General features: G+C 40.5%; 2 protein-coding genes across 3 annotated transcripts; both read left to right on the top strand.

The window, feature by feature from the left end:
* Positions 1 to 4,031: 4,031 nt before the first annotated feature.
* Positions 4,032 to 6,890, top strand: gtf3c6 (general transcription factor IIIC, polypeptide 6, alpha). The gene is made up of 6 exons (XM_030054691.1): positions 4,032 to 4,210; positions 4,511 to 4,591; positions 4,722 to 4,785; positions 5,607 to 5,651; positions 5,740 to 5,844; positions 6,083 to 6,890. Exons 1-6 carry the CDS (start codon positions 4,187 to 4,189, stop codon positions 6,211 to 6,213), a joined length of 450 nt encoding a protein of 149 aa, XP_029910551.1. The 5' UTR covers positions 4,032 to 4,186; the 3' UTR covers positions 6,214 to 6,890.
* An 815-nt stretch (positions 6,891 to 7,705) lies between these two features.
* On the top strand, positions 7,706 to 12,807 carry calub (calumenin b). Of its 2 annotated transcripts, none has more exons than XM_030054390.1 (7): positions 7,706 to 7,772; positions 8,794 to 9,026; positions 9,286 to 9,479; positions 9,632 to 9,798; positions 9,922 to 9,982; positions 10,878 to 11,077; positions 11,282 to 12,807. In XM_030054390.1, exons 2-7 carry the CDS (start codon positions 8,806 to 8,808, stop codon positions 11,384 to 11,386), a joined length of 948 nt encoding a protein of 315 aa, XP_029910250.1. In that variant the 5' UTR covers positions 7,706 to 7,772; positions 8,794 to 8,805; the 3' UTR covers positions 11,387 to 12,807. The 2 variants fall into 2 exon arrangements, with proteins under 2 accessions (XP_029910250.1, XP_029910251.1); XM_030054391.1 differs by having other exon boundaries at positions 7,753 to 7,772; positions 8,803 to 9,026.
* The last annotated feature ends 713 nt before the right edge of the window (positions 12,808 to 13,520 follow it).

Genomic DNA, 13,520 nt, shown 5'->3' with positions numbered 1-13,520 from the left:
CCAGAATTCATCTTTTTTTAAAAGGCCTCTCCAAATGCGCGTCTGTTTGAAACGTTCACTTGTATTTACATGAATATGCAGGCCTGATGAATGTTCATCCTTACGTGAAGTGATAATCAATGTAATATAAAGTTCTGAGACCCTGGTATATTTATTTTGTATTATGCTTTTGTTTTTCAGTAAACAAAGAAATTGCAGCCTGCAATTAAAAACGGCGCAAAATGCTAAATGTTAAAAACAGACCATGGCTCTGGCTCTGAATATTGCATTTTGATTTTAATGAAATTGCATTGACAAAGGAATCAAATGATGCTTATAGCGTACACCTGCATGTCTCAAGTGCTATAATGCCATAACGCTATAATGCTTTTAAACCTTCCTTCAAATTTTTGCACTGCAGGTGATTAAAAAAAATCCATTTAAATTTGCACTTGCCCTTTTTCATCCCTCTCTGAAACAATGAAAAGGCAGGTGAACCTAACACACACACACACACACACACACACACACGCACACACACACACACACACACACACACACACACATTTTCTCTTCATGACCATGATGCAGATGTATTTTGTGTCTGTGTGCACTTGCGGTTTGTGGTTCACAATGAAAATGTTTTTCCACAACAGACAAATACATTCCCATTCCCAGTCCTCTGAGTAATTACAATATATACAATATTTTTATGGCATAGAAAAGAATTGCCATGTGCCATTCTTTATATACAAATTGTAATAGCACACATTCTCCGTGTTTGGCAATTCAGGATAATTTCTGAAGTAATGAATATTGAATTACAATATTTTGACCATATCAAAGGTCTCATGTAAATGTAAATGTTATCATCTATCTCCCTCTCCCTCGCTCTCTCTCTCATACACACTCACATGCACATGCTGTACTGTACCATGCACCATACTTACCATGCCCTCAGGTGTATGCCAGGGGTTGTTGTTTTCACTGTAATATATAGTTAGCCCTTCCACCAATTTACCTTGTCACTGCTAATGGGGCAATTAACCACTGTGATACCCCCCAGGCAGAAGGAGAGCCAAAAGCTCCCCAACTCGAAACTTGTCTTTATGACATTTATATGACAAAATGTGGGGGTAGCTGGGGACCCATCTGACACCTTGGAGGGTCCTTAATGTCACTCCCTCCCTTGCCCCCGCCCCCTTTCTGCCCTGGGGTATGGCACTGAGCAAGAAGAGTAATACATCACATACGGGAGAGAGGCGCAGGCCTTGTGTAGGAGGGGAAAAAACTTTGCATCTAAAGCTTCAGCGGGGTAACTCTTGAGTTATGCACATTTCTAAGCTCCAAGTTATACACTGTGTTCAGTTATGCATGTAATGATTATGCGTGTAAACTGGCCTTTATATCAAACCACAAATGCACACCCACACCACACACACAAATCCAGCCAGCACACTCCAACTTGACCTCCTCTCTTCATCTAAGTCCTTTTGCTGTCTTCAAGTCCCTCTCTCTCTATCTTTGTCTCCGCTCACATTCCCTCTGTCCTTCTTCTGTCCCCAAGGAGGCAATAACCTCCCTAGCAAGTGCTTCCCCTTGAGCCGTTGTCATAGTAACTTGTGGGCTGGTCGACATGACAACCCCACCATGGTCCAGAGATGGATGATATAGGCCAGGACTGGGGAGGGAGATGTGGCATGGGGGATTTGCACCCCCTTTAATTTAGCTCGCCTTTCAGCTTCAAAATATTTTTTTTGAGCATGAAAACTCTTTTTTAACCGCTATTTATCTGGGGAATTTTGACTGGGCATATACGCTCTTTTAAAACATCGCCCTGCTTTTTATTTATACAGTTACGCTCATTTATATGTGGCTTACAAACACCACTGTTGAGCACTTAGCAGCTCTACTGGAACAGTGGGGGGTTAAGTGCCTGGCTCGAGGGCACCTTGATGGACACTGTCATGGGAGAGGAGCTTCTCGATGTTGCTCTTGGTCATGTCAAATGAAAATTTTATTAAAAGTCATCTTAATAATGCTAATACGCTTTGATTAAATATCAATAATTGGCAAAATATTCTTAAATATAGTATTTTTTTATTCATATCCCTGCCAGAGAGTGGGAAAAAACAGTGTTATTTTTTTTCCTCAAAGCCAATATGAAAATTTGCCCTTTTTAGACATTTAACACTCAGTATGATATTTAATTTCCAGCATCAACCACCAAAATCGTTTCTCAGTAGGTGGAAGTGCTGGTATCAGGAAGGGTTCATTAGGATTAGGTTTGTAGGCATCTATTGAATTTGCTGTGTTCTCATTTTTTTATTTTATTATCATTTTTATCAATGTTATTATATATGTATATATATATTTTTTATCATACTATTCATGAAACAGGCTATGCGTACAAGGAGCTCCTTTGCTGCAGTCTGTCCGTCTCAGGCTATTAAATCTGCGGTGCACGGTAGGCGATGGTAGTTTGATGACGCCTATATAGTGGAGGAGCACAAATGCATTTCACCAATTTATTACAGCGATCACATTTTTCAATATGGGTTGGCAGGGTGTCTTTTTTTGGTTAGTGAGAGCGTCCTTCACCTGGAGACCCCTGTTTCAAAGGTGTCCTCCTCACTGACGTCCTGACTTCCTACCAGCTTCAGACATGCTGCTCTGTCGCTGAGCCTGACCTCTGACCTCTCTGGTGGCAGGGCGAGCACAAACACAGATTTCCTATGAGGTTTAATAAACTATTATATGCACTGTTTATAAGGACTATAAAATACATCCACATTTCAAATCCTAAATAGTTTTTTTTTTTTTTTTTTTTTTTTTCTTTGTTAAACTTTATTATCCTACAAACTCCTATTTGAAGTGATTTTTTTCCCTGGGGCTGTGATATAAAAAGATACTTATTTGTGTGAAGTATTAAATTGTTTAGATGTCACATTTGAACACATTGGTGACATAAAAATGTGATGTTAAAATAATCCCGGAGATGTTTTTATGTATTGTAAAAAAATACAAATAAAAAATTGTGAATTATAATGAAATTAAAGTATTCCTCATTTTGATGTCCTAAACTAACCAACAGTGACACCATTCTCAGGTTCAGTCATGGATTTGGAGATGGCTGTTCCCTTTTGATGTGTGCTTCAGGAACATGGCAGTTCAGGTGCAGCACACCTCTGGAGCGATTAGAGGCCGAAGTGCACAGCAGAATCAGGGAGACATCCATGCTCACACCTGCATAGACAATGAACCCATCCTCGCTGCAGTCATGGACACCGAAGCCCTTTTAAATAAAGCCCATGCCCCCAGGTGCTCCTATACTGTGTTAACATTTGCCTCTCGGCACAACATGGTCATGTTAATTATTATTATTATTATTATTATTATTATTATTATTATTATTATTATTATTATCATTATCATTATCATTATCATTATTATTATTATTATTTTATGGTGCTCTTTGATTGTGATTCCATTGTGTTTTCCTTTCTTTGAATCTTTTTGCCTTGTTTCTGCCCCGTCTGTTTGATCGTGTCTTTATTGGTTTGGAAATGTTTGATGTGAGTGCCTCTTTTTTTGTTTTTATTATTGTTGTTGTTTGTTGTTTCTACCTTGACAGATGAATTTCCCCTTGGGGATCAATAAAGTGTATCGTCTCATTTCATCTCATTTCATCTCATCACCTCAGCAATGGGTTCCTGCAAAAGAAGAGAAGAGAGAAAGAAGAGAAAATGCCTACATCTGACATTTGTGCTTTAGATGTGGATCTTTTTTTTCAGGCAGGCTTTAGATCTAGTCTTTCTGGGAGAAATCCAAGTGGACTAAAGACACACACACACACACACACACACACACACACACACACACACACACACACACACACACACACACACATACATACAGAGCGAGCTTCCGCTTATTTTCATATCATAATGAATGAATCAACTGCAAACATGCAGGCAAAACTGAACAACAGCGCCCCTCGAAGGTCAGTGCCCGGAACTGAAAGGGGAAAGGGGCAGCTCAAATGCTTCTCGGACACCGTACATTCGCGGAAGTTTTGACAGCAGTTGTGCCTGTATACTGTAGTGTTTCCATGGCACTTTTACTCCACATGAATGTAACTGTTATCGGCTTCAAGAAGACACAGTAACTTGACGTTTTTTTTCCTTTTTGTTTCAAGACTTTGAACATGGAGGACGAATGGGAGGAGGAGGTATGAAACATCGCGAGGAGGAATAGCGAACATTATTGTGTATTACCAACACAGCTAGCCTAGCATCCTGCAGCTAACATGCTAGCTCATGCTGCACTTGTCAAATCAACTTGGGGATTACTTTAATTTCAAACCATTACATTTAGCTCTATAACTGTTTTCTCATCAGGTAACGGTACTTCACTCTATATTTTTATATCGACACCGGTTGAAAAATGTGATAAACTCTTATTAAATGGTGTTTGGTCGGTGTAAAGTGTGGAAACGTGATTTTACGCACCTCTCCCTCTCTGTGTTCAGGAGCAGCTGGTTGTGGTGGAGCTCTCCGGCATCATCAGCAACGACTTTCTGTCCAAGTGCGGTGATTCATGCAAAATACTGGTGGGTCTCATACATTGAATTTTGGTCTGGGGAAAAAGAAATGGCCACTGTGTATGCATAGCATCATCGGTATTGGAGATTTTTTTTCACTTGACTGTGTCCTGAGTCAGTTTTTCTCCCTGTGTTGAAGGATATCGACAGCGAGAAACCCATGATGCAAGTTGGACAGTATGTATTTGCAGGGGAGTATGAAGGTAAGATGAAGACTGTCTGTGTAGCAATTTGTCTTCTCCTAATTGAAAAGTGATGTCAATATTGTCAACAACATCAAGAGAGCTGGGCATTTTTATTGATAGCATTATGAGACTAGACATCATCTTGGATTTTGGATGTTATAATGCCATGAAGTGTTGCCTCTTTCTGGGTTTTGCGATTTTTGCCAGTGTTTTAGGTGTCCTGTTATTTCCCTCGACCTGCTTAATCACCATAACCAAGTTGTGGCTTTGTTGATCAATAATCTCTTTGTGGAAATATCTTACGAGGGCAAAAAACTGTTATCCTTACAATACCACCACAATATCTGTCAGGGTATTCAGTCAAAGAGATTGTGATGTCGCTTTGTGAGTACTTCCCAGCTCTGTTTAGGAACAGTAAACCTATAAAGTAACACAAGCTGCTCGGGATATGTGCTGTCATACTGGCTTTCTGGCTTTTTTCCCCTCCAGCTTTAGTTTTACATACCTGCAAACAGGCAAAATGCTCCTCTCCAGTGCAACACACTCCCTAAAGATATTAGGGAGGCAAGCCTGATATACATTCTCAAATGAAAACTTACAACCTATTAACAGTAACTTCAGTTAGCTTTTAACTATTATTTGTCTGGCTATATTTTAACTACTTATGTCTTTTGTTTTTATTACACTCTTTCTGTTATTTTACTATTGTTACGGTGTTATTGCTTTTATTACATTTGACTTTATATGCAAAGCTGGGTGATTTTACATTACCATTGACTCTTCATGAATTCTTATAATGATGTTTTCCTTTAAAACTTAAAGTCCTTCCGTCCTCACAGATGCTGTGGGAACATCTGTGCTGTTTGAGGAAGGACCTCTGAATGGTGGGTGAATGGTTGCATTTACTGGCACTGTTTGAATTTTACTAGTGAATTTGTGTTGCCGATGCTCACTGGGTATATATGTCTTCAGAGGAGACAGACAGTCCAGAGCTCAAATATATGTGCCACACTGTGAAGAAACTGATGATGCAGCGCATCTTCCTCACTGAGAAGAAAGAGGGTGAAACCAGTACAGGTCAGTCTCAGCTGCCACACTGTCCACGGCACAAAATATGTTGTCATACACACCCCAGCCATACGGTCTTCACAGCATCTGCTCTATCACACATATATAAACTAGCTCCAGCTCTACATGTTGCTTCCTTTTCAGTGTAGCTCAACCTAGATCTGGAGTGGCTTGACCTTTAACCTCCAGTGTGTCAAAGAATTCTCTTGTCAAAAGATGCAGCAGCGTTTTCTTTTGGCTCTTGCAGGAAACGACAACAGCGCAGAGGAGAAAGACACAACCTCTCAACCCGATTACGACTCAGAGGACGCTCAAGAACCGGAAGAGGCAGAAGCACAGATGACACAAACAGACCCTGAAGACGCAGAAGTTGGTTGATGGTGTCATCACTAACGTAGTGTCGTCTGACTTGTCTGTAAAGGCGCGACTTGTGAGGTTGTCAGGGACTCACAACCTCACCAGCTCATCACTAGTTTCTGTAACAGACTGTTCCAAGAAAGCTGCCGCATTTGGACTGGAAGTGTTAAATTGTCCAGCAAAATGAGTAAACCTCCTCTCCAGAAGAAAGAACCAGAGAATATTTAATATACAACAGACACTTGGCGAAATTACACCTGTTGCAAAGTCATGCCTCTGTCATTTAGCGTTTGAACCCAATTCTTTCAGATCCACAATAGGTCCAGACAGAGGAAGGCAGTAGCAGAGGTATGGTGGAAGCCCTCAAGGGAGCACCAGCCCCTGGGAGTCCTGTCAGGTTGTTTTGTCACAGTACCAGCTCCATGTCATATTCCTACTGTTCAGTCATTCATAAATATCAACCAGGAAGAAAACTGCCTTGGTTTAAGAGTAAAGATGTGTTCATGGTGAATTAAATCATCCATACTTTCAAAAAACTGAGGTGGACGGTTCACCAAACTGAAGCAATTGACTCTTGAAAAAGGTGTAAACCCATATTTTTTCTTGGGTTATTTATAGTAAAATAGTGTTAATAGTCATTTTGTGTGTTTTATGCAGATGATTTAGCTGAGCAAAATAAAGGCATTTCAATTTGTAAAGAGCTGAGTGCAGTGGACTCATTAAAGATGTGCTATAGTTTTTGAATGCAGGGCCCAGGGGTCATTACTTTTTGTTTGTGGTGTTTAAAGCAGTTTGCCAATGACTTTGAATTCAGATGGGCTCATAAAATTCCTGCGGCGGTGGCTTTTTGAGTTTGTTTACGCCGGGGAATTCTGTCATTTAGGCCTGTGGTTTTCAGCCTGGGGTTCAAGACCCTTTTACTATACAAGTTTATTGCCATGTCTTTTTTTCCTATTTTTTTCTTTTTTCAGGAAATACCGAATATTTTTCATTCTTTAGGCTTCAGTTGATAATAAAACAACATGACAATGGGAAGTCATAGATTGAACTGTGCATGCCTGTGAGAGGGGTCAGGAGCATAGAAATGTAAAAAATGTTCTAGTGTAGTTTCCTATGAGGTTTAATAAACTCACGGTCAGGAGGAGGCATGGTTTCATTTAAAGGGGTCATGAACTGAAAGCTTGAGAACCACTGATTTGAGCAATATCCATTTTTTACATGTTTTAACAACTGGTAATTAATTAAATATATTTTATACCATAATTCCTGGTGTTTGTTCTTTTCCATTCATATTTAGAGTGAACATATTTTTGCACTGGGTCATAGACTCACCTGTCCCAACAGCTGCAGTTCAGTTTTATGAATGAACCAGGCTTTGTTGACTTTGAGGACGTGGCGGTTCTCGGCCAATCCAATCACCGATGCTGCCCTGAAGTGGACCAATGAGCAGGCGACATCACACTCACCTCCTCCAAGTCCCATTGGTCGGTTTGCGTTTTAGCACCGGAAGTGTACGGGTGTGAATCCGGGGACGGGTTAAAAAAAAAAAATTGAAACGACAGACTTCCCCGAAGAAACCGGTGAGTTCTCCTTGAACCAATGCTTAAAATATAAAAAAGAGCTGGACTTTTTCTTTCTTAACGCTAATGTTTATAAGTACGCACCGCGGACAAGTGTAGAGTTGGTTATTTCTGCCGAGCGGACGAGTTAAAATGCAGAACAACAGGTAGGCTATGAACCAGCGGTAAAGGCAGGTCAGCCAGATTAATGTTAGCACTTTGGGTAACCTTGGTTTGGCTGGTAACTCCACAGGGTCAAGTGGTGAGGAATAGTGGATATGTTGTGAAAGGAGTCGTGATACACAGTCACCACTGAGGCTGACAAAGTGGGAAGAGATGCTGAAGTGAGAGGCAAAGGCATCGATGAGTGTGATGATGAAGCAGCGAGGAGAGCTGGAGGGGAAAGTCTGACACCTTTTTGTGAAACGAGAATACTCAAATAACCTAAAAGTCTGCATCTCCTTTGCTATGGTCATAATAAATTGTGTGAAACTGGCTTGACCAAAGAGCAAAAGAAAAATGATGGGATATCCATGTTGATTTCACTGTTTTAGATTTGTAAGAAGTAACTTGACAGGCTTAATTGAGCGCGTGATTTGAATCTAGTCCAGTAAGAGTTGACAAATAGGATTTGAAATCAGCTGTTCACGCTTGAATAATATTTTTCACAGTTTGAGAATTAAGGAAACCACCACGCCCAAATACCCAAATAGGAGCAAATGGGGAACTGAGTCTCCTGGCAAAGATTAGTTGCTCAGCTCTTACCACATATCATCTTAGTATGTTTTACTGCAGTCAGACAGTGATATTCTTTTTTAAGTGAATATAATAAAACATAGTGGCTAAGAATTGAGAGGCCGCACAAGTTAAAGGCTATAATCAAAAGGTGTATGGCATTTATTATTTATTTATTAATGTGTAATAGAAAGAGCTATTGTTTGCACAAATCAGCATGGATTTTAAAGTTAGCCTAAGTTTAATCAGAAGTCACTGTTTAAGTGATAGTTGTTTTTTTGATTTTGTTTTTTTGCACATTGCCCAGACGGTACAGAGGATGGAGCTGCGGCCATTTGTTATGTGCTTTGCACTCTGTGTGGTCTATGCCACCAGCAAACCCACGGAGAAGAAGGACCGGGTTCACCATGATGAGCCGCTCAGTAACCGAGAGCACGACGACGCAGAGAACTTTGACTACGACCATGAAGCCTTTCTGGGGCAGGAGGAGGCCAAGACCTTCGACCAGCTCACACCAGAGGAGAGCAAAGAGAGGCTCGGGTAATGCATCTCAGCCAGATTCTGTGAAACTGTGAAATGCATTCATATGAAAAGTCACCATCATCTATGTTTTAGACATACCATCTTTATTGTTGTTAATTTTACATCCCTTATATTTTCACCCTTGGTTCTGCAGCCTACACCTTTATTCTTTACTGTAGTTACGACCCAGGGGGTGTTATCTTTGGTAACACCCCACATGCCAGAGCAATCAAGAAGCATGGAGTTTATTTGAAGCTTTCTGTTTTTGTCTCGGCAGCATGTTGGTAGAACGTATAGATGAGGATAAGGACGGTTTTGTGACTGTTGAGGAGATGAAGAAGTGGATCAAGCACGCTCAGAAGAGATGGATCTATGACGATGTGGACCGACAGTGGAAGGGTCACGACCTCAACGGGGATGGACTGGTGTCCTGGGAGGAATATAAGAACGCCACATACGGATACATCCTTGGTATGAATGCAGACTTAAACTCACACGTTTTGAGAGACACACTGTGATGTCCCTGAAGTATTGCATGCAGTTATTCAAGGATCCTGCATATAAGCTTTCTCCGTCACATACACAAACACTCATTCTGCAAAGTTGTGACCTCTGACCCGCAGATGATCCTGACCCTGAGGATGGCTTCAGCTACAGGCAGATGATGTCTCGCGATGAGAGGAGGTTCAAAATGGCTGACCAGGACTCTGACCTACAAGCCAACAAGGAGGAGTTCACGGCCTTCCTTCACCCAGAGGAGTACGACCACATGAAGGATATTGTAGTGCTGGTGAGACAAACACACACACACACACACACACACACACACACACACACACACATATTACTGAAGGATGACCCAACCCTCTATACATGCCTTCTCATGTCCCTGTGCTCTCTCCCTGTCCCGTAGGAAACTATGGAAGACATTGACAAGAATGGTGATGGTTTCATCGACCTGGATGAGTACATAGGTGAGCTCTAGCAGAACAGTTTATAATCTTATGTTTATCATTATAGTGTTTCCTGATAGTTCTTTGGTTATTAGTGGTGGTAGGTGAGGATACAGAGTTGAATAACAAAAGAAACAATGAGTACTTGTACGCTGACCTAAAATCTCACTACTATCCGGGACCCAACATTTCAGTCTCATGTGAAATCTTCAACAGTATCGGCTTGGGCTCTGATCGACAGGGGTGTAAGGTGGTCACCTACTACTTTGACACCAGAGCATGCTCTACATTTTATGTAAAGGAGGCAGTCCTGACCTCAGTGTTGGTCATACAATATATTATCAATAGATATATGTTTTGGAGTTTCATTATGTAGTAGTAGGCTAGATGTAGATACCATCACACACAATACAATAAGCATAAACAGTCTAGACAGTATACTGCAAACAAAATATTTAAGAATGACGTTTAAGTAATGACTTAAAAGGCACAGGCAGAAGCGTAATGCTTATGTATGCCTATTCTACATTGTTATCGAATTGAACTACCTTCCAGAAATTAAAAAAAGTGTATTAATAATGAGGCGTAATGTCAGAAAATGCTGCAAATTCATTTATTCAGGTTGGAATATTGTGACACCAGTTAACTTGGCTGTGAAATACTGTATTTGTGCAAGGGTAATGTAAATGGTGGTAACCGCTTCTTTATTTTATTATTGTAAGTTATTTGTAAGTTAGTCAATTAGTTATGTATTTATGTAGTTAATTAGTTTGTTTTTAGCGGGTAGTCCTGACTAAACACACTCCTGCATAAAACCTGCTTTCTTGGTATAAATGTGGTATCATCTGGATCATCACTCCAGCATCATCATCATCATCCTCCACTCTCTGACCTGCTCCTACTTCCTACCCTCTAGGCGACATGTACAACCAGGAGGGAGACCCCACCGAGCCTGAGTGGGTGAAGACGGAAAGGGAGCAGTTCACTGAGTTCAGAGACAAAAACAAGGACGGGAAGATGGACAAGGAGGAAACCAGAGACTGGATCCTGCCTAGCGACTATGACCACGCTGAAGCAGAGGCCAAGCATCTGGTCTACGAGTCGGATGCTGACAAAGTATGTTTTTATCTGTTTGTTTGTGTATTTGTTTTTATTATTTGATTTTTGATATTCTTGTGGAAAAACCCACACATTTATTTTTGAGGCAAAACAAATATGTGTGTATGTGTGTGTATTTAAGCGCATGTGCATGTATTTGTTTGTGTGTTGTGGCATAAACACAAGGTTTAACAGGTATGTCTGTTATTCTCCCGCTGTCAGGATGGCCGTTTGACCAAGACAGAAATTGTGGAAAAGTACGACCTGTTTGTGGGCAGCCAGGCGACTGACTTTGGAGAGGCTCTCGCACGACACGACGAGTTCTAATACCGACTTGTCCCAAAAGACTGTGCGCTCATCTCGACCACCACACTACTCCTCTTGCAGTGGACGGAGTTTTTCCAACGAGATGAGTGCAACTACTCCAACGCCACGGACAATAATTTATTGGATTTCTTGAATGTGTCCACTTGTATACACTAGCAAGTAAAGTGTATGTGCATGAGCAAAGTGTGCTCATGCTCACTATTGCATAAGTTTGGGATATACCGCCAGCTTTTGCTCTGCTTCCACCACTACCCTTGCCTTGTTCAGGTCAGGCAAAAGGCAAACAGTGTTAATTGACACTTTGTGCAGATACTCTCGTTTTGTTTTTGATTTTTTTTTGTTTGTTTTGTTTTGTTTTGTTTTTTTTTTTATGAAATGATGACTCTGTGAAATAGCCATGTTTTGTTATGGTAGCTTTGTTAGAACAGTAAGTTTAGGCTTGCAGTTTGTGTAGTACCGTTTTTTTAATCTCTGCAATGCACTGGACAATGAATAGTAAAGCTGAGTTCCTGCCTTTAGAATTTATATTTTACTCCTCTGTCCAAGTACGTGGTCAAATCCAAGCAGACCAAAACTGATGAACACATGCCAGTTGCAGATTCTCCTGCATTTTTGGTTTTCACATCCCTGTTTTTGTGGAAATGCCAGACCAAAGAGTGTTTGGAAAGAGGAGTAAATAATTAAATTTAAATGCCAATGAAGACTAATTGGACTAGTGCAATACGGTATCACCAGTGGGACCGCGCTTTTTGCCACACCGGTCCCCAAAGCACCCATGCATGATGTTGCTACTTGAGGGTAGGTTGTGTTTTGTGCTAATTGAAGGAATCAAGTTGAATTCAGCTGTGCCTGAGGGACTGCTGGGTGCTTTGTCCTAGATTGCTGCCTCCTCTTTCCCTTCTCGTCACCTCATTGCAAAATTCTGTGTGTGTGTGTGTGTGTGCACGCGTGTGTGTGTGTGTGCCTGTGCGTGTGCGTGCGTGTGTCTTTGTACACACATGTGTACGCTTAGTGACTGACATCCCCTTTTTAATGAATTTTGTTTGATTCAGCTGTACGACATGTTCATTTATGTGCCAAGCAACAAAAAAAAAAAAATGACACCCTGTTTCATAAGCCGCTGGACAAAAAGAACAACACTTTTCCCCTTGTACACTTAAACTTCCTCAGTATCTTTGGAGCTGTCTAAAATGTTTCTATTATGCTTGCATTATCTCCACCGCAATTTATAACCACTGTTGATGATTTTTATGATATGTTATAATGTATATGAAAATGTTTTTTACATGCTCACGGCAGCAAAAAGCCTTTGACTAGTGACTGTAAATAAGTTGTTGCTCTGCAAACTGTGAGCACTCTAACAATCAGGTCCAGTTTTTGTGATTGGGAAGAATGTCTCAATAAAAACAAATTAAATTGGAGCGCAGGGTCATCAGTATCTCGTGACTTGATTGCTTAACTAATCAGGGCTTCCACCCAAGCTAGTTCATTTCAGTTGCGTGTACAAATGATGTGTATTTAACATACTCTATAGCCGAGCTAATGTTTTTACCTCACTGAACATTGTGGAAAAGCAAAATTTAATGTTAACTGATTAAAAAAAAATCCTTATTCTCATTGTATGTGAGGTAAAACTAAATGCTGAGCTACACGTCTTAGACATAAATGATTGAAATAATATTTTAAAGTAGCATGACAAAGTTTAAAAATTGGTGTCATATGAATCCTTGACACCTTTTGTTGATTTTTCCTGCCCCTTGCTATTTGAGAAATGCTCTGTCCCCTGGTTTTCATCAGGTTGCTGACCTCATATTTTCTAAGAAATGAGTGTTGTCCCCAACTATTTTGTTGTGGCCTCAATTACCTTTTCTAGCTGCAGAATTATTTGTCTCCTATTTTCCAACATAACATTCTAAATGTGAATTTTAATCGACAGTCCCTTAACATTTCACAACTGAGTGCCTTTTTATTGTGGGTGTTTTTTTTCATGGATGTGACTGCTATTCCAAACAACTTCGCTGCTTTTCAGCTCAGAGGTCAGGCATGCGGCATTTCATATTTTTTATTTGTCCAGCAAAGCTTTGATGAGCCTGCGTGCTCTTTTCAGCAACACTCTGTTCCTCATTCATAAACC

This window comes from Myripristis murdjan, chromosome 6 (genome assembly GCF_902150065.1).
Source record: "Myripristis murdjan chromosome 6, fMyrMur1.1, whole genome shotgun sequence".
NCBI classification, from domain to species: domain Eukaryota; kingdom Metazoa; phylum Chordata; class Actinopteri; order Holocentriformes; family Holocentridae; genus Myripristis; species Myripristis murdjan.
The sequence above is the reverse complement of the archived record's forward strand: the minus strand, read 5'-3'. Positions and strand labels throughout refer to the sequence as shown.